This window comes from Battus philenor, unplaced genomic scaffold (assembly GCF_028537555.1).
Source record: "Battus philenor isolate CCGP_79_NKW_IND1 unplaced genomic scaffold, ilBatPhil1.0.hap1 SCAF_10, whole genome shotgun sequence".
Lineage (NCBI taxonomy): Eukaryota > Metazoa > Arthropoda > Insecta > Lepidoptera > Papilionidae > Battus > Battus philenor.
The window spans coordinates 6,557,963-6,578,219 of NW_027181662.1; the positions used below are offsets into that span (position 1 = coordinate 6,557,963).

General features: G+C 32.0%; 1 protein-coding gene across 1 annotated transcript in view; it reads right to left on the bottom strand.

Annotated features, from left to right (window-relative positions):
* Nucleotides 1–20,257, bottom strand: part of Men-b (Malic enzyme b) — a 38,050-nt gene that overhangs the window by 12,544 nt on the left and 5,249 nt on the right. Inside the window, exons 2-6 of the mRNA XM_068765479.1 lie at nt 11,302–11,476; nt 7,654–7,812; nt 6,880–7,061; nt 5,246–5,426; nt 3,769–3,897 (exon numbers count right to left, since the gene is read on the bottom strand). Of these exons, the coding sequence (XP_068621580.1) occupies nt 3,769–3,897; nt 5,246–5,426; nt 6,880–7,061; nt 7,654–7,812; nt 11,302–11,476 (826 nt within the window). The remainder of the gene's footprint in view (nt 1–3,768; nt 3,898–5,245; nt 5,427–6,879; nt 7,062–7,653; nt 7,813–11,301; nt 11,477–20,257) is intronic.

Here is a 20,257-nt window from a genome sequence, read left to right on the forward strand (position 1 = left end):
TACTGGTGCCTTGCAGTGGACATTTATCGAATGACATTATGATGAAGATGATAATATTTCAAATACACACAGAGTAATTTAGCTCCCTTTTACCTTTGTGTTGCAAATGGTATTAACTTCTGGAAAGTATACCCAGTTCTAATGTATGCGTTTTAAAATTATAGCTTATAGATTACCTAAACAACTTATTTAGAAAACCAAATTAAAAAAAAATGTTCAAAGAAATTAATCCTTTACAATTTTTTCACGAGCACGATTTATAAAATTTTCTGATTATAAATTGAACAATCACAGAAATCTAGTGTATTATATTTTGGAAGATATATATTAAGTAAATTAAGGTAGTAAAAGGCGTAATTCGATACGTTTCTAAATTTAATTTAACCGCGCAACTTAAAAAAATATGATTTAAGTAGTAATTCATATACGTAGCTCTTATCGCTAAATAGTGTTCTGACTATAAAGACACACACGTCTCAGATATACCCCCCGCTATTATTACAGACTTCGTTTTAAGTCGCTGTGTTAAAACTACGAGAAACTTCGCATTTTACTTGTAAGAAAATCAAATTGATATTTGTCTAGCAAAGGTAATATAAAAGTTTACATAACACACAGATAATATAAAAATATAAAAGCTATACACGGTGATATAAAAGTTTTTAAAGCGGTCAATGTACAGCTCATTTCTTAGCAAAAGGCTTTTAAAGCTTTTACGCCTATTCCCAATCAAGTGATGACTCTGAAACATGTTACATTATTTTTCTATAGGAATCTGGATAATGACTTCTGGCGTTACAAAGTCTGCAGGGATAGATAGTACACAATAATTAATTTTAACACGTGGTAATTCTGATTTAGAAGAGAGTGTTTATTAGTTATTATTTCTGTAATCATTGATTTTAGGATACCATGTATTAATTAACAGATAATGATCTATACATTTACCCATTAGATGCTTTTACACGTATAACCCATCATATATTTGAAGCTATTACAAAACTATTAACCCGCGCGCTCCGAACGACGGCACACTGAGTGATGTTGACTCCCTTTGAACAAACATCTTGTTCGACATGCGTCTCATCAAAAACGCCGCCGCAACAAGACATCGCACTTTGACAAACGTCGCCACAACAAACGACGTGCCATTTGTTACGCCGTGTATGTCCGAATATTTTATATCATTGCCAAGTAATTTTATCAATACAAAAATTTCTTATGGAACAGCGATGCGGTTTAATTCATCACTCGACTGTTTTTATTAGAATTAGTGTAGAGAACGTTTCTACTTCTGAATAAAACTAAAATAATTTTACTAATAGATCAACTTAAGGCTCAAAGAATAGGATTGTTATTTGTGCGTTTTCATAGTTCATAATTACAGTTTGAAGGATTTATGTAGGTATCTAACAAGCAAGCTCTAATATTTGACCACCGAGTTCTTCCCTCCTAACATATTACTCAGAAACTTGAGTTAACACCAAAAAAGTCATAAACTGGGGTTCAAATTACAATGAAGAAGCTGGTGATTCAGAAGTCAGAGCAGTCATAGATATTCTTAAAGTGGCATGGCTCAAATGGAGTGGGCCGTCTACATACAAAAGATATGATTCCTGGCATAATCTCTTGCTAGAATTAAGACCATGGGATCAGAAAAAGGACTGACATCAGAAAAAGGACTGACATCCGAAAAAGGGGTGACATCGTGTAAGCGGCAGCCAGTAACCGGATTTTTGACGTCCAAAACAAAGAAAATTGGAAATAAATGAAGAAATATCGGAAGCGTGCATTCTAGCAATAATTTAATTTGAATAATTACCGATAGCCGTACTTTACACGGTTGTTGTAGTAATGTAGTATGAAGTAATGGAAAATTGCACAAAATGTGAAACAATTAATGGCAAATATTGTAAGAATTCCTCAAAATAAAAATAACTCAATAACAATTGCCAATTTAGATCTAGAAATTTCGGTGAAAACTCGACTCGTTCCAGTTTTATCCCCTTACAGATTAGATGTTTCCGTCCATTATGTCAACAGGCGTAATGATAAATGGCAGATGCCAGAAAGTGTTTTTAGCCTACGCTAAATCCTCTCAATGCACTTTAACGACTGATGTCAGTTCAGAATTAATAACCTTTATAAGGTTTAATACCACGGGGCTTTAAAATTATGTAACAAACGCGTCTGCCTGTAGGCATTTACGTATGCTCATGATAAAGTAGACTAAAATCAATTGTTCTAATTTTAAGGAAATAAAAATTGCAAAAACAATCCTTAAAAAAAATTACTTTTTACGATAAATGGATTATAATGATTTCGTACAGTATAATCATTTTGACTTTAACATTTGGTCCATATCTACCAAAATTCAAAATATCTTTATTCAAGTAGGCATGCACTTTTGAGTTGTCATTACTCTAATATTACATGAAATAAGCTACCATCTGATGGAATAGGAACGCTTAGGAAGATCCGGCAACAATATCTCTTTCAAATTAATTTTAACGTTTTTTATGTGTACATCATAATATCATATAAATGAGTAATCAAACTAGTTACACATATTTCGATCAACCAATTTAAATCAAAACAATTCTTGACAACTATATCAAGATTTATTTAATAATATGCACCTTATTTTTAATTTAAAACTAAAAGGAATGTCTAAGATATCTTGTGAAACTTTAATACATATGCATACACTTAGACCTATGTAGGAATTGTTACCTTTTTCAAGGCGAAATGTAGATGTTAGGAGTTTATTTTTATTTCTTGTTTTTACTATCTGTCTGTCACTATTTTTCATAAGTTTTTAAATTATGATGCATACTTAAATAATATGTTAAGTTATTTCAAAAAATACCAAAAAACCGTTTTGACATTTACTGTCTTAGACTTTCCACCAGATTGGGAGTTCGCTAAACCTAAAATCCCTGAGGATATGGCGATGACGAGGAACCCAGTAAAGACTAATTCAAGTATATTGAAACTTGTAGTACGAATTAAACTTATTGTTACCTCGCAAACAATTATGCCTACCGGAATCACTAAAAAATAGGCCATAGAGGTCGAGGCTTTCCAAGAAGGGAGCGACAAACAGCAACAAAAACAAACGACCAAGAAGAACTATAGTGCTATCGTAATCACAATACCACTATATGATTTGAGAAAGCAGGGTGAGATGGGGGCTGCAAAAGAGAGGTATGAGTGCCGCCGCCACAGGCGTTGACTGAGGGAATTGAACGACCAAGACTCCCCCCGTCTCGCTGCGCGCATACGAAATATACAAAACAACAGTTTTGTTAGCTTTATAGCAAAAAGTTGCCAATATAACGTACTGATATGGATATTACGGACATTGTTTCATATTTTTTTAATCATGGTAGATATTGATTGTTATCAAACAACATGTCACGATACCACACGATGAAATTTCCAGCCATCTCATCGCTTAATAATTGAAAAATAGTTTCTTCCTTTCCAGGGCGAATAATTTTACATTTACATTTGAAAAAAATGTCGTAGATAATATCACTGCAATTTATACGGCATTTTTTACCAAAAAAATACATATTTTAAACAAGTCAATAATAAACAATTATTTACATCAAAATATTACAAATAAACCAGGAACACGAATAAATTACACAGCAGAAGAAATATATGTTACCTTTCCATTCACTTGATTGATGGAATTTTTAAGGTTACACACACAAAAAAACTCACACAGATAAAGTGTACAATACAACACATAATACTCACTTGTAGAAGTGTGTTCTGTCCGTATCTCTGTACACACGCCTCCATGAACTCGTCTATAAACTCGTCGTACTCCTTCCCTCGCACCCGTCGTTGTCTCAAGCCGATATAAAGGGGATCCTCTAACAAATCCTGTCAACGAAATATCAATCTTATTCCTGGATAAATTTATGGTTCCAATTTAAATATTAATCACATCTAATAAATCGCCACCAATTATTACATATAACCATATCTATAGAATCATTAAATTTTCGCGATTATTTATATGGAGTCGTCTATTTTAAATTGCTTGTGACATTACTTACATTATTTCGATTATTCATAATGATCAATAAATCGATGCAAATATTACATGTAATGAAATTGATCTTTTCTGACGAAATTCTGATATAAGTAAATTTGATAAAAGCTTGAATAAAATTTAGCTACCCTTAATAACATCGATCTACTTAATATAAAAACTGAATAACCATCAACAACAAACTTCTTTTCTTACCCAAATGATTTTAATGCATATAATTTAGAGCAATTCATTTCTAAAGTATATTATTGCTTAAAATCGGACCGAAGGACTTGTTCGTAAAATAAAAAAAATAAACCCATTTGGAAAATACGTGATAATTATTTACTTTTACTCCGACAGTCAACAATTTTAGAAGTACTAAAGCTTTGCGGGGCAGCCAGTTATAAGCAAACTAAATGTTGAAAACACGCTTCTGTTACATATTGTACAAAACAGTGTATCATATTTTGAAATGTGTAATATGTTTTTTATGTTTTTTTTTTAAATGACAAACTAAACTGCCCTTTTCTTCATGTCACTCATCTACATCCAAAGGTGATAGAGATAGTCTCGAGTTGTATGTTGTACCTCCGTATATTTTTATAATACTTTTTCCAGTGCTCGATATTCGGAATGGTCCTTTCCTGGTACGGGTCTTTCCCGGTACGGCCTTCAATCAAAACCTTCAATACAGTTTTATCTCATGAATCGTGTCAAAATAGCGTACCCCGCAATTGCTTTTGGGTTTGGTGAATAGCCAAGTCATACGGAGTCTAATCAGAAGAATACGGTGGTTGCGGGCCGATGTAAGTCGAGTTTTTGACACTTTTTTCCAAAAAAAATAAAATTACTGAGCCAATTTAGCACCGTACGGGACTTCACGCGTTTGAGACAATAAACATCTGAAAATGGTTTGGGCTGAGCCAAATATTTTAAGTTTAGACAAACAGACGCTTGGCAAATGTTATATGTATATGTTGTCCTATTAAACCTAGGAAAAAAAATATCTACATGCCCCGGAGCTTTAAATAACAATTTCACCTAACTTTTTTTTAGTTGTATATATAAAAATATACATTTTATTTGCTTAACTTAAACTTACGTACTAACCTAAACTTAAATACTACACTAAAATGAAATATTTTTAAATTGTCTATGTAACAACAAAAATTAAAACTAAAACAAAAATCGTACCTGATTATCAGTGCCAACATCTAAAGTGATTGGCAAACATTGGTGAGGTTTAATTCCGGCCAAAGCGGTATACAAGGAAAGCTTGCCTACGGGGATTCCCATGCCGTAGGCCCCTAAATCACCTAGACCCAAGATCCTTTCCCCGTCGGTGAAAACTATAGCTCTCACATCAGGTTCGGGCCTACAACAAACACATTATACTATAAGCTTTTTTTAATGAATGTTATTCATTATTCTTCACCTCTTGAGTCACAGGTACATCGTAGTCTACAGTGCAGACGAACAAAAGTAACCCACAAATGGCCTGTGCCAGGGGATTGGCAAGTTAACGTTAGTTAGGGTTCAGGAGTGGAGATTGCGGATTAGCAAGAGCAGCGTAGTTTGTCCGCTTAATGGGTTGACAGACGGTTAAAGTCGTTGGAAGACGCTGGATGCAACAAAAAAACGGTTCTGATAGAAATCTTTGGAGTAGATCTTTGTCCACCAGTGGACGTTCTATGGCTCTAATGTTGGCTAACTAATCTTGAAATATTAGAAATATTTATATATAGAAATATTCCTTTCGCCGAAAAAGAGGTCGGTTAAGAATGTTATAGATTTCGCGAAATTCGACCCTATAGGACAGTTAACCTGGATAAAAGATAGCTAATCTGGATATGCAATAATATTTATATTATTATTATAAATCTACTTATTCTGACTTTTTTAATTTAGATAACAGAGTAAATGAGTCAGCAAAAAACTACAGAAATGTGCGTATTCTCTTATTAAATAATGATTTGCAGTTATGTGCAAAAGTAACATATTTATTGTTAAAATGTCTCATTTGTTACAAGTTTTCTTCCACACACTGTTTATCTGCAGATACGATTTCTGATAAAAATAACGAACATAGTCATATATCTGTAAAAATAAAAATGAATTGCAATAAATGTTGCTATGTCGGCTAATTCTTTTCCATATTTTTATCCAGCCACTTGTCGATTTAGAGAAAAATTTTTGACAAATTTAATAATGAACAAAATTTTATTTTCCCATTAAAACTATAGGATAAATTAAAACATCTGTCAGTAAAAAACTGGAAGCCGATTAAAACCAAAAAAATAACGTGTAAGGATGTGTTCACACAAAAAATATCGTGTATCTTAAATCAATGAAAATATACATAATTGTCATAAAGTCCAAATAAGAAAACATTTCTTTTACACAAAAAAATGAGTCTCTGTAGTATAAACAAACTATGTATATACAACATGATAGAGGTACACAACGTTATATTAATTTGTACAATTTACTATTTTATAACTATAGAGAATTAAATCCTTAGTTAATTCTATGAGGACATTAAATAAACAAAACGGGTGATCACTCCGAAAAAATGTTAATGTTTTAATATTGGACCACGATAGACCTATAATTTATGACACTACTGGAATCTATAACTAGCCAGTTTAATCTTATTCATCATGACATCCGGCGCCTCCTCCGAAAATCCTCACGATGACCGGGACTTCCCGCGATCTTAATTAGGTCATTGATGCACCTAACGGGGGAACTACCACGCCGCTTGGTTTATTAATAACACAAATAGGTGTACTTAAAAATATCCATATGTATGTTTAAAGATCACTTACCAATTTTTAAGTATGTTAAATATATGTCCTTTGTCATTGATGGTGATGAAGAGACCCCTAGGCCTCCTGTAGATAAGACCGAACCTTTGGCACGCCAAACCAACGGTGGGAGTGTAAACAATTGGTAAATACTTCTCAACATTCTCCGATAACAGTCTGAAGAATAACTTCTCATTTCTGTCCTGCAATAATCCAAGCCAACTGTAAGTTTGTAAGGATTACATTCCAAAGGTTCTATTAATATTATTAAATACTAATATTGTGAAATAATTTTTCATACAGCTACGAATTGTTACGCAATTCTATACCAGTTTTTTTTCTTTTGCTTTATAAATATCTAAATTTATGTATAACTGGTTAACATTTAGGAAGTAATTTACATTAGAATTATATTAAACAAAAATTGCGCCATATTTTGCAAACTTAAAATTTATTTTAAGTATATTTCTATTAATATCATATAAATGATATTTAAGCAATAATAACAGTTACAGTTAAATTATATACCTAGAAATCTAATTCTTGCAACTACCTACAATAATTTATTTGTGCTAATTTCTATGAAATTTATTTGATATCATAATATGTTTAGCAAAAGCAACAAAGCATTTTTGGTAATAAACAAAGCTAAACTAAACACGAATTAGGATTTATAAAAAAATTACAAATAATTATGGAAATGAATTGTTAGTTTACTCGCGTGGAATACTTGTCACCTCTAAATTAACATAATGGCATATTTACATCAATGATACCTTTATTATGTTTAGTCACCTGTAACTCGACGAGGTAAAGGTATTTATTCAAATTGTCCTCGTATCGGTCAATTGATATCCTACAGATGTCCAACTGCTCCTCCTGCGTTTTGAACTTGGCCGCCAAAAGGCCGTGTATTCCAAGCGCTTGGCGTTCCTCGAGCGTGAATGCTAGACCCTAGAAATATTTATTATTTTAATAATTTCATCAATATAACAAAAAGCGTTATGATATAATTAGGTACAATTTTTATTATTGTAATTGTTATTCAGGATCTTAGTAGATCCATCAAAGCTCTAATATAGTAAAAAGTTAAAAACAGAAATGTAAACTTTTCATCGTTTTAGCTCATAGACCGGGGATATGATGGGATATATAATTGCCACGCATGGCAGGCGGATTCGCGATAACAGTGTTGTATTATGGTACCCAGAGGACGCTGCAGCTAATCCATTCGAAAGTTGTTCGTTAACAGTGGAAATCCTATGTTTATTAATGCACAAATTGTGAATTACGCGATTTAAGCTCACGTGTCTCAGTCTTCTAACACTTGGCTACCACTGCACTATATATATCATGTAATACATAAATAAATTAAAGTACATGTAATGTTAGTATTCATATCAGATAATAGCTACAGTATTTATAAAGTATACATATATGTATTTTGTATTTAATGTTGTCTGTATATTTTTCTACACCCCTGCCTAATCATATCTACAACACTATGTTAACTGGCATAGAATGATTAATGAACAAAAGGCATTAAGGAAAGAATACACCGTATAAAAATGTAGATAAAAAAATACATTTTTAGGTTGATGATAAAAAGTTCCAGAAAACTACAGTCTATTTTTTGAAATAATTAAATAAAAATTAAGGAAACATAATATAGCAATACCTAAAAAAACTTTGTAAGCCTTTATCATAATCACATTTATTTAACGTCACAAAAATCTTTATAAACAGATTTTTCTTTACATTATCCATATCTTATCTTATCTGTTGATAACGAATTCGCAGTACTAGAAAACTCAAGGAGAATTGATTAAATGATGCATATTGTAAAGTAAATACCCACTATCAGGAATTTTTGTTATGTAACCATAACTACTGGCATTGCCCCACATAGGTACCATGCTCGATTCAACACATGTATTTGTTTTGTTTACATTGTAATCTGAGTCAATCACATTGGTAATGCGGACAGCGCACGAAAGGTCATCGTGGCGATCTTTGAGGAGGTTCTATGCCTTTCATGTGCGCGGCTATCGGCTGATTTGATGATGTTAAACTAACACTGGAGTCAGTTAAAGATAGACACCATAAATTTTAAAAAAATTAGCTCGATGCTTTGGACTCCATACAGAGACGAGCCAAAAGATTCATTGGTAATCATTACCTTTTAGTAAACGCTAAGCTTCAGAGCTTCGAGCATCGGCGTAGTTACCTGCTTATCGGTATAGACTGCTTTTTAGAGAATGTGCAACGGAGTAACATTTATTATTTCCCTCCATCTCCTTTCTTCCATCGGACAAAAAACCAACGGATTTACGATTTCCATATAAAGTTGAAGGCCCTTCAACTCGCACTAAGAGTTTTGATACTACTTTTAAAGTTGCAAACAGCCAAAGTATGGAATAACCTACAAGCGTTGTTTCCAGCTAACTATAAATTTGAAGTCTTAGCGTAAAGAGTGAATAGGTTTCTTCTAGGCAAATATCTAGTCACAGTAAACCTCGTCATCACTTAACATCAGGCGAGACGGAGGCCTACAGCCAATAAAAAAAACTTTTAATATAATAAAATCACATCTCTATTTATTATCCACGATCCTCAACAATGTTATATGAAATATTTAAATCGACAACTAAAAACAATCATACAATAAATATTGATTGCTTTGGAATATTTTCTGCTCCAACAATCTGTGTGCGTCATTTGAATTTCAATATTACCTTAATCGACAAATTGTTGACGTACTTTGTAATCGTTCTTACGCGTTTTTCATGTTATCGGAATTAATAATAGGATTATTTACGAACGGATTAGGTTCTACCTAATACCAAAGAGAAAATAATTAAAAGTAAACTGTTAGGAATCTTAAATGGTAATTAATACCAAAACTAAAAATAAGATGTAAAATAAATTTATTAATTCACTTGTCATATTAAATAAAATACAACTGGTAACTCCGTAACCAGATGATTCTCTAATAGTAATCATTTATGCAGCGCAGAAATAAATTAATTAAAGTAGTTAAAACACGGAAATGTAGTAAACGAGAAAAAACAGGAAGATTTTACTAAAACAATTGAATTAATATACAGTGTCTATTATCTAAAATGAAGTCAGTAGACATGTGAGTCTAGTTACTAAAGTATACAATTAAATTATTTCAATATTATATTCTTAGCGCAAAATGAGCGCAATGTCACTTGGTTGCTAAAAGCAGCCCGTGGAGACAAGATGAATATAATACTATACATAATAATCCAATAATGGAACGAACGAGCCGTATGTTTTTGGAAAATCAACGAGAGCTAATAATAAAATACGTGGTTTCAACGAGACGAAGACACAACTCGACGAGAGAAACTATAACGCTTCATTATAACATCTCTGAAAAATTAATAGGTTGGTGACATCCCCTGACCACCCAGATCACCGGATCTTACCGCCAAGGATCTTTTGTGGGGTTATCTGAAGGATAAAATGTACGAAAACCCAGTGAAACCATCTCAGTGCTCAAAGAAAATATCGTTCGCGAAGTTTGGGCTAACCCGTGATCACTTCTGCAGCGAGAGACACAAAAAACCGAGGCATAACACACACAATATAGCATACATACACAATACGGCATACACAGTTATTAAGATATAAAATCCGCACAGGTTTTTTTTAAATAAACGTTTAATAATAGCAGATATTTTTTATTTGAATTTGAAATCGAAATTCTGCCACCGAATGCTTTATATAATAAAATACAATTATTGTCTTGTCCACATAAGCTTGTGTAGACAGCATTCGAACTAAATTTTATTATGATTTACTGTAATTAAAAATTATTTGATTACTGACATTACTGTTCATTAATATTATTGTTTTATTTTAGTTACTATTACAATATTCTACTGAATATATAACACTAATTTACATAAGAATTAAACTGTTTCTGGAGTGTAACTGGAGATTACTGTTCGTATTGAAGATGACGTAATTTGCCTAAATGTCAAGCCTTTTAAAAATTTGCGTAACTGTTTTGTCGTTTCCTAATTATGACGATGCTGTTCAATGTCAATATTTATATTAGACAGGTTCAAATAGCGTACGTAATAACATAAAATTACCACCATAAACCTGTTTAACTATGTTTTGTGAGTACATGTACATATTTAAAAGAACTAAAAAACAATTACGATCTCAAATGCCGGGACATAAAGTAGTAAGGTAGTATTTTTAATTTGATGATTTAAAATGTAGTGCTGTAAAAAAGAAAGCATTCAAATAAATTGTAACATTCACTGCCATGAGTTGCAAAAAATAAGATCATAATTTAAAATAAACCAGACGAATGTAATAAAAGAGTACATTCCCCTCGGTCACGACGACCTTTTGGAAACAGTTTATAAAAGCATTTTCTTTGTCTGGATATATATAATTTACCTTATTAAGGCGCGGGTCCCTGAGATGATCGATGCCCCGCACCATGTTGGGGCAAATAATATTTCCAGTGACTTCGTGGTACCGTCTGCATTGCGAGGATGGTTCTAGGAACGACGGGCATTTCGTCAAAGCATACGGTAGTGCCCGCTTGGACCCTATAACGTATGTACAGCATCTGTAACAAATATAATTAATTTAATAAATTCATATATGTACATAAATATTTTTCTTGGCAAAGAAAATTAGTTACAGAGGTCGTTGCCACGGCTTGTTTTACGATCTTACGATGTTTACGTCGTACCGAGATACTTCTACGACGTGGAGTAATCTATGAATGACAACACATCCCAACGGATCCGAAAATGCTTGCAAAGTGCTTGCAGGGGGGCTACCACTATATCGCAAAACAAATGGCCGCTGGGGCCTTAACGTTCTGGAGTGGATATCACGGACTGGCCGGTGCAGAGTAGTAAGTCTGCCCACAAAGTTGACAGACGACCATATTTAGGTGTTAGGTGGTCAGATGCTGGATACAGGCTGATTCCAATCGATTCTGTTTTAAATCAAAGGCATATATACAATCATATAATTAAATGGCAATACCCTAAGAATTTTTACTCTATCCGTCCATCGTTAAATCGAGTCTGAAGTCTCTACATCGTGACGTCTTGTGCTTATGTGTATATACATTTGGAAACTACGAGTAATGTTAGACAGTTAACCAAAAATTTGTCTATCGGATGAAATAATATTTAGCCAAAAAATAAATGCAATATAATAATAGCTATAGTCGCTCAATTCTATTACATTGAAAATTCGCCAACGCCTGTTTATTCTCGTTTGATGTTGATGCTGTTAGCGCGGAGGCTTTTATAGCTTGATCGAAATTGAGCTAACGGAGCTAAAGGATCCGTGAACTTATATGCTAACGACTAGGTTGTTATGCTAATGTACAATATTGAAGGAACATTTCCGTCACTGTTTCTCAGATATATATAGTCGTTTTCTAAAATCGAACGAACGAAATATTAACAAATAAAAAAAGCAACGTATTTCGTAGAATTAATTTATATTACAAATATATTTTTACGCTTATTCATCTTTTAAACATATTACGGGGACCGGAAAATAATGTCAATTTTTAAGTTAAATTCACATGACTTCACCTTCGTTACCAACAACCTTTTGCGATCTAGTATACAAATTTTCAATGCCGATGCGATAAAAATGAAGAGGTTTTAGTAAAAAATATGTCGACAGAAATGACGTTACTTCCCGGTCCCCCTAATATATTGTATATATCAGACAAAACTTCGAGAACACTATGCGATTTTAAATTAAATTCAAAATATTAAGCCTTATCTGATGTTCTAAATGCATTGAAATTAACCTACAAGGACCTTATATATATATATATATGTGTATATATATATATATATATATATATATATATTACATGGTATTGAATATAAACATTAAAATTACAAAAAATGTTCAAGAGATTGACGTCATAGAGTAGTATCGTATTAATAGTATTATATAAATAGTTGACTGATCATGTTTATAGAGTTATCTATTAACAATTTAAGGTAAAATCTCAGGCAAATATTGTCATTATTGACCTGTATAAAGGTTTTTAAAAAAACAACATTTCATGAGACCGAACAGGTCTTATTTGCACTATAAAGAATTAAACCTTGCCTGCAAAGATTTCAAACACAAAAAATTATCAATTGACTTAGCAGCCAGCATGATAGTAAATCACGCTATCCAATTCACAAGTCTTAATTCTAGTTAAAACCATTGACTTATACATGTAAGTACTCTGGAACTGGTAAGTTACTCATTTCTGACGTAACGAAGGTGTCATAAGTTCTATAATAAATTTATCGCCCTGTTAAAGTGATTTTAAGTTGTTTTTAAATTTTTAATTATTGATACAATAAATATTGTTTTTAAGTTTTTAATTACGGCTACGTTTCTGATGTCAATATGATTTTCCCACACATCAATGTTTAGCCGTATTGTTTATGTGAATTCAATAACGTCAACAACACGACTACACGTTTTCTGTGGGAAAATGGGAAAAGACGTACCTTATACCTTAGCAATTTTTTCCAAATGAATTTTTAAAGAAAAATATGAGTTATCTGACAAATCAAGGTCAAGTCGAGATCGGGTGACATTACTTATTTTTGATATTATCTAAATAAAATCATTTATTCCCAGTAATTGTAAAGGATCTTCAAGGGTCTAACGGAAACTTTGGCGTAACAAAAAAATGGTAGACGAGGGTTCTTGAAAATTTATCTTTATACATTGAAAAACTAAAATGTTGACTTTACTTCACCTACGACTATAGGCAGATAGATATAAGAATCATAACGACCGTTAATAGTAAAATGTTGCTTATGCAATATTGCGGATTGAAATAAATATAATAAAAAATCTTCACATCTTTGTCGAGTTTTTGGAATATGATGGAAATTTTTGAAAGTGGTATATGAGAAAAAAAAGTCTGGGAAACTCTAACTCACAACAACGATTTTTGTACGCCTTGTGTACAAATAAATTCTTATACCGCTTTGAAGTATTACACTAAATTTTAAAGATTTCATAGCTGTCGTTGCCATCCTTTATGTAATTGGCTAAGAAACACAGGCCCGTAATTTTTCATTCCGTTAACATTTCGATACACGTACGTTTTTGTCAAATATTACTCATTTGTATGTCAGAAGATCCCATAAGTCGTCGTCGTTTCAACTCATAGACGCCCACTACAAAACGTAGACTTCCGCCAAAGATATATAAGGGAGGAAATACCATAATCGTCAAGCTTGGCAGGCGGGTGGGTTTACAATCGCAGCGTTGTAGTACGCATAGAACGCTGCTTCTCTAGAATGTTCTGTGAGTATTGGCAATCCTATACATTTAATACCCGAAGTGTGAACTACAAGATTGTATCCTGAGAATCGAACTCGCGACCTACGATCGTAAGTCAGTCTACTTCTACCGCTGCTCTCCCATACGTACTATCATTATAAGTGATTACATCATTACAAGCATTTGTATATAAAAATAATTTCTTTATATATATCCGAGTATAATACACTAAAATATGAAGTTAATAAATTTTTAAAATTAACGAGTACACAATGTCTATACTTTGTACATAATTTTTGTCACTATGATTACAAAAATATGATTAAAAATGGATAAATTGAAAATAAAATCAATTAAATACCAAGTAAACACATACAATTTAACTAATAAATGGATAATAGTTGCATATAAGGTAACAGAATTTTAACTTGAATTAATTTTTTTTTGTTTATTTTTTAGTACATTTGAATGTATGTATCATTTGTTTAGATTTTTATGGAGAAATACGCAGTTACAGTTAATAACTAGTACAACTGTCAACGACGCACTAAAATTAAATATCGTATTTAAAAAAAAATAAATGGACTGAAAAAGATAATTATCGATTACGAAACAAAAATAAGAAGCCAAAAAAACTGCAAAATTCAAATCAGTCGTTGAATGAATTAATATCTTATTTTTTCAAATACCTTAAATACATGGATTATTTATAAATATAGACATGAATAGTTATGATGGGATTTGGTAAAATTTTACATGTTTCGACTACACGATTAAGAGTAAATGATAACTTACCCTGAAACCTTTTTAATCCAAGATATAATTAGGGATTTTCTATGGCACAAACATACAAATGGTTTATTATCCAATGTATTACATACACTTACATAATCCAAATAATATAGTTTAAACAATAAAATAAAGCGGGGGATCGTTTATCGTTGTGAACACTGTTTTATATCCTCGAGTTAACTACGCCAATTTGAATCGAGGAAGGAAAATTGACAGGGACAACGGATGATACCTAACGATACCATTTGAACTTGATCCAGTACCGCCGCAACCTTCTACACATTTAATTTTCAATTCGCACTGGTTTATTCATTAGAACAACAGTCTATATACATTTTATAAATTCCTAGTTCTCTTGGTTTTCGGCTTTTTTTATTAGTGTCCAAATATATTGTAGAAAATTCTTTAAAAAAATTTCAGTTCGGCTTGTATTTGCAATGTCGATATATGAATACAAAACGCAATCATAAAGTATTTGAGGAATCTATCTTGAATCCATTTTCTTGGCCTATTAGTTGTATGTTGGTTTTCCGTGCGAGGAAACCATAAACATTATTTATTTACGCACCAGAAAACATAACTAACAATCCGGCATCGAAAATTTGTACGACGAACGAAAGTGAATATATTGTTGATTAGAAATAAAAACTTGTTAAAAATGTAGTCGCTTGAATTAAACTGAAGAAAGCGACATTACTTTCCGGTCCCCCTAATATATACGTCTGTCCGTTCATACATTTTTTAATAAAAAAACCTTAGCGTAAGTAGTAAAACTTACAAAAATAAGTTTTTTATTTCGTACGTACGTAATTTATCAAGATGGCGACCAATGAAAAAGAGTATATGAAACAGCTCGGAAGGGTAGTAGGGGATTACTCTTCTTTAGTTTCGTAGAACATTTTAAGCAATTGTATATGAAACAATTATTATTAGTTTATTGTAATTATAAATAATGCACTATTGTTTGCACGCGAAGGAAATACTTACTGTTCTTTATATGGCGAAATTAAATAAGCCGTGGTTTCAGATTTAATCTGTTTTAAACATAAAGGATGTGTTTAACATGTATACATGATGATCTTTTTCCCGTTTCTTTGTACAAGTTACACCGCATAATCAAAAACAATTGAACAGCCGATAGTGTTTCGTTTAGTCGATAACAACGCTTGAAATTACATGTTTTTATCCGTGAGGTAACGCACGAGGATAGATTAGGCACAAATCACTTTAAATATTTTGAGCAGAATTTTCCTTTAAACGAATTGAGGAAATAAATGGTTTAAAAACACTTCTTCATTGTTTTCCCCGTATATCAACGCTGTAAGATTAACATCTGGAGAATTCTGAAACCAAATTACTCGACAATTTCTAGTTTCATCTAATAGCTACGTAAGTAAAATGTTAGACTTGTCGCTGTTTTATAGAAAAAAAGCATATCATAGTGATTACTATATTTATTAACGCACGTAAGGTATGCAGTATTTGTTAACAAAAATAAGTTCCCTACATAAACGATATTTTTTGTTTATGTCCTAAAGTCTTTGGTTTTGATTACCCTCAAATGTTTTAAAAGAAACCTATTTATTTATACTATTTTCCTAGCAACATTTGTATTTTTTTTTCTTTTCGACAAACTTTGTCTTGCCAAAAAATCAATCGAATAGGTTGCGTCGTTATGGAGTTATGCTCCAAGCAGTACCTTGGAAAAATTTATTTATATTATTAGGAAATAATACTTATTCCTACGGATTGATTATTTCGTAATCATTATGGAAGATCATATAGTTTATTTTTTTGCTTTACTTTTTTGCGTATATTAAAATCGTAAATTTATAAAAATTTCCTATTTATCTAAAACGTTCATGCAATAACCAAAATTGTAGTAACGACTTCCCCAAAAAGAAAATGGACATTCTTTTATTCAATTACAACTGATAGGAGAACAACCCATGTTAACCGTAACCCGATTTTTTTTTATGATACCTACAGGTTAAACCATGGATGCACAGACCGCGGCCCGCCGGTCGAATAATGGTGACCCGTCCACGACAAAAATAATACTCTAGTACATTCGAAAAATATTGAATTCTAATTATTATCAATTCTTTATTGTCTTTAATTACCTATACTTCTGGCGGCCGGCCAGCCATCAGATCATGATTTGCCCGAGTGGCCCCTAGTCGTAATAAGTCTGTGCAACCATGGGTTAAACGGTATATTTACTTGAGGTTATACATTATATATCTCTGTATATCATCAGTTTATGATTCATTCGAATGATGACTCGATTCGTCGGTGAGACTCGAATGATTTATTACATACGGCGCTGTTTGATTTACTTGTTTTATAAATTCGTCGAACTCGTAACCTCGCGAATGCGAAAATAAATACTTGGCTGCCAAAACCATAACACATTTTATTGATTTTGGAATCATGGCATTTTTTTAAGGTGACCGATGGTTAGTGGAACCATAAGCGATACCTCTGCGTGAATTGTCAAAAAAAAAGTAATAAAAAATTGTCTGAAAAGGCGTTTGGAACTCTTGTAGCTATGTGTATCTTATTTTAGTATCAAACCAGGCTCTTCTAGAATTCTTCTGTTATTACAGTGACCACTTATAAATGATAATAATGTGAATATATTTCATATCAATTTAAAATCCAAAAAATATCGCAAATAACTGAATAAGACATGTTATTTATGTATAAGATTTATTTTAATTAAAGAAATAGCACGCGTTTGTTAAACCTAGGCTAACATATATATTCGAAGAATGCCAGTGTTAAGAAATGGCAACATTGTAGACCACATATTACGGTTATTTATCACACAAATATATATTTTAAATCTCTGGATTTAATACACATAGGCAAGGAACGATTCTAATTGTAAATATTTCATTCAAAAACGTGTAAAGTCAATCTTGAAAAGAGAATAGATGGACTAGTTGAAAACATACGCAACTACTTCGAAGTAAACGAAATCCCCTCTTGAGACGGCACGTACTGAAAGCATTGTCACATACTAAAGGCGATATCGACAACTTCGCTGTCGACACAAGTACGTCATTAACAATGGAAATCAATACCTGAGGACGATGTTCGATGTCGGCTTACTCAAACAAGACTTTACTGTTTCTTGTCCAAGACAAGTGGGCCGGTATAACGCGGAATATACTAGTCTTTTTTTGGATATGGAATAATTTATATTAGGGTGTATAATTTATCTAAGAGAGCTTTCTAATGTTAAATTGACACTACACTTTTAACAAGTTTTTATTTCTAATCAACAATATATTCACTTTCGTTATCAACAACCTTTTGTCATTTATTACACAAATTTTCAATGCCGGAGCGGTAAAAAACATTCGGTTTTTCTGCAAAATATGTTGACGGAAACGACATCAGTTTTCGATCCCCCTAATAGATTTGCTTTCCCGTTAAAATCGATTTGTCGACCTGTCTTGTAATCATCAATCGCATATCAACACACTAAATACGAACGGATATTTCAAAAAAACTTTGTTTTTTTTTTTTTTTTTTAAATGGACTAATACTAAGTTTAGTTGTAATAATTTAATGAATATTTAACATTGCCACATAGGTCCTTATGGTTATACAATGGCCACGGACCGGCAAACGCAATGTTGGACGTCAGTGGAAACTGTGGATAAACCTTGTTGCGGGGTTGAAGAAGCGCTCATTAAAAAAGAATGCTTAATTTCGAACGTAGGTATAAAACTTAGCCAGAATATTTTTTTGTATGTTTGTCAATAATGGATATTTTAAAATTACACCCACAAAAGGCCGTGCAGGCCTCGCTAACTGTACGGCGGCAGTATATACTTAGGTTTGCATTAAATATTATTACAAAGAAAAAAACTTTTTGTTTATTGTACATACCATTTATTATTATTACAGTGTTAGTTTCATACATTAACATAAAATCATTAAAAATATATAAAGCTTATTATAGCATATTATATAAGCCACGAAGTGGTCTCACCATACCATCACTGGAGTCGTATAATACGCCGTTGTACTATTTTGACTAATTGGGAAGCTTCTTTAGAGCTTTCAGCATAAATAGAGTCACATTTTTTGTTAAAATATTACTTAACTATTAAAATTTTCTCATTGGTAAACTAAATTTTTCTGTGACCAAATTTGCGTACCGCTTAAGTAGTTACTTACTGTTGAATTTACCATCTTATTTTTTTAATATCAGTTAAGAATTCCCCGGTGCGTTTCATATAGATTGCAGGCTTTGCCAGTCCTAAATCAACTTTTAAAATACGTAAAATCGTATCTCCCGAGGTAAAATCTTTTGAATCGAACACGATTTTTTTTGAATTCTTTCCATGACTGCTTTGATCGCCTTTTTCGTAAAAACACTACGTGTACGGCCAGATATTTTTCTACCACAAACAGAGGAAGTTTCATTGTACCTATCAATAGCCTCGTACACAAACACGTGATTAATACCAAGCGTATGGAGAATTTTAAAAATTGTATTTGGTACCATACTCAATGTAATGCAATCACAGCAATTGAGTTCTTTTTATCACTCCACTTCATTTTAATATCATAAAATATTTGACAGTATATCGGGGTGAAAATATGAAAGCAATGAATCATATAAAAATGTCAGATTCAAAATTCAAAAATGATATTTTGTTTATTTTTAATTATAACACAGTATTGATGGCCAGTCGAAGTATAGTCATTATGTTAAATAATGGCGTAATAATCAGTCTTCATACTATTTTTGGTTACAATAAATAAAAATAATAATAAAATATTTAAGATTTTATAAAACAGAGACCAAATAATAACAAAATAACAAATAAAAAACAAAGGAAAAAATGTGTTCCAATTGACGTTTCCCGCTAACGTTAGAAAGTGTAAAATGACACTCTACAACAACGCATGATTATAACAAAGGTCGACGGCTTACTATATTCGACATATATACAGCATATAGCGTAACATATTACGTGTTCTATTAGCATATAGATCATAAACTACTATTCGATCATATTCATATTTCTTTTTATTCGCTATAAATTCACACTTATATATATACTTCATTTTACGTAATATTTCTTCGACGACATTGCTCACGAGTATTATTCGATTTTATTTATACGGAGTATCCTGTTAATCAAACGTCAAGCTGAAGACTAAAAAAGAGCAGGTGATACCGGAAAATTAAATAATTGAGTCACGAATTTCAAAACTTATTGCGATTCAAAAATGGAAAATATTTTTATGCACGCTA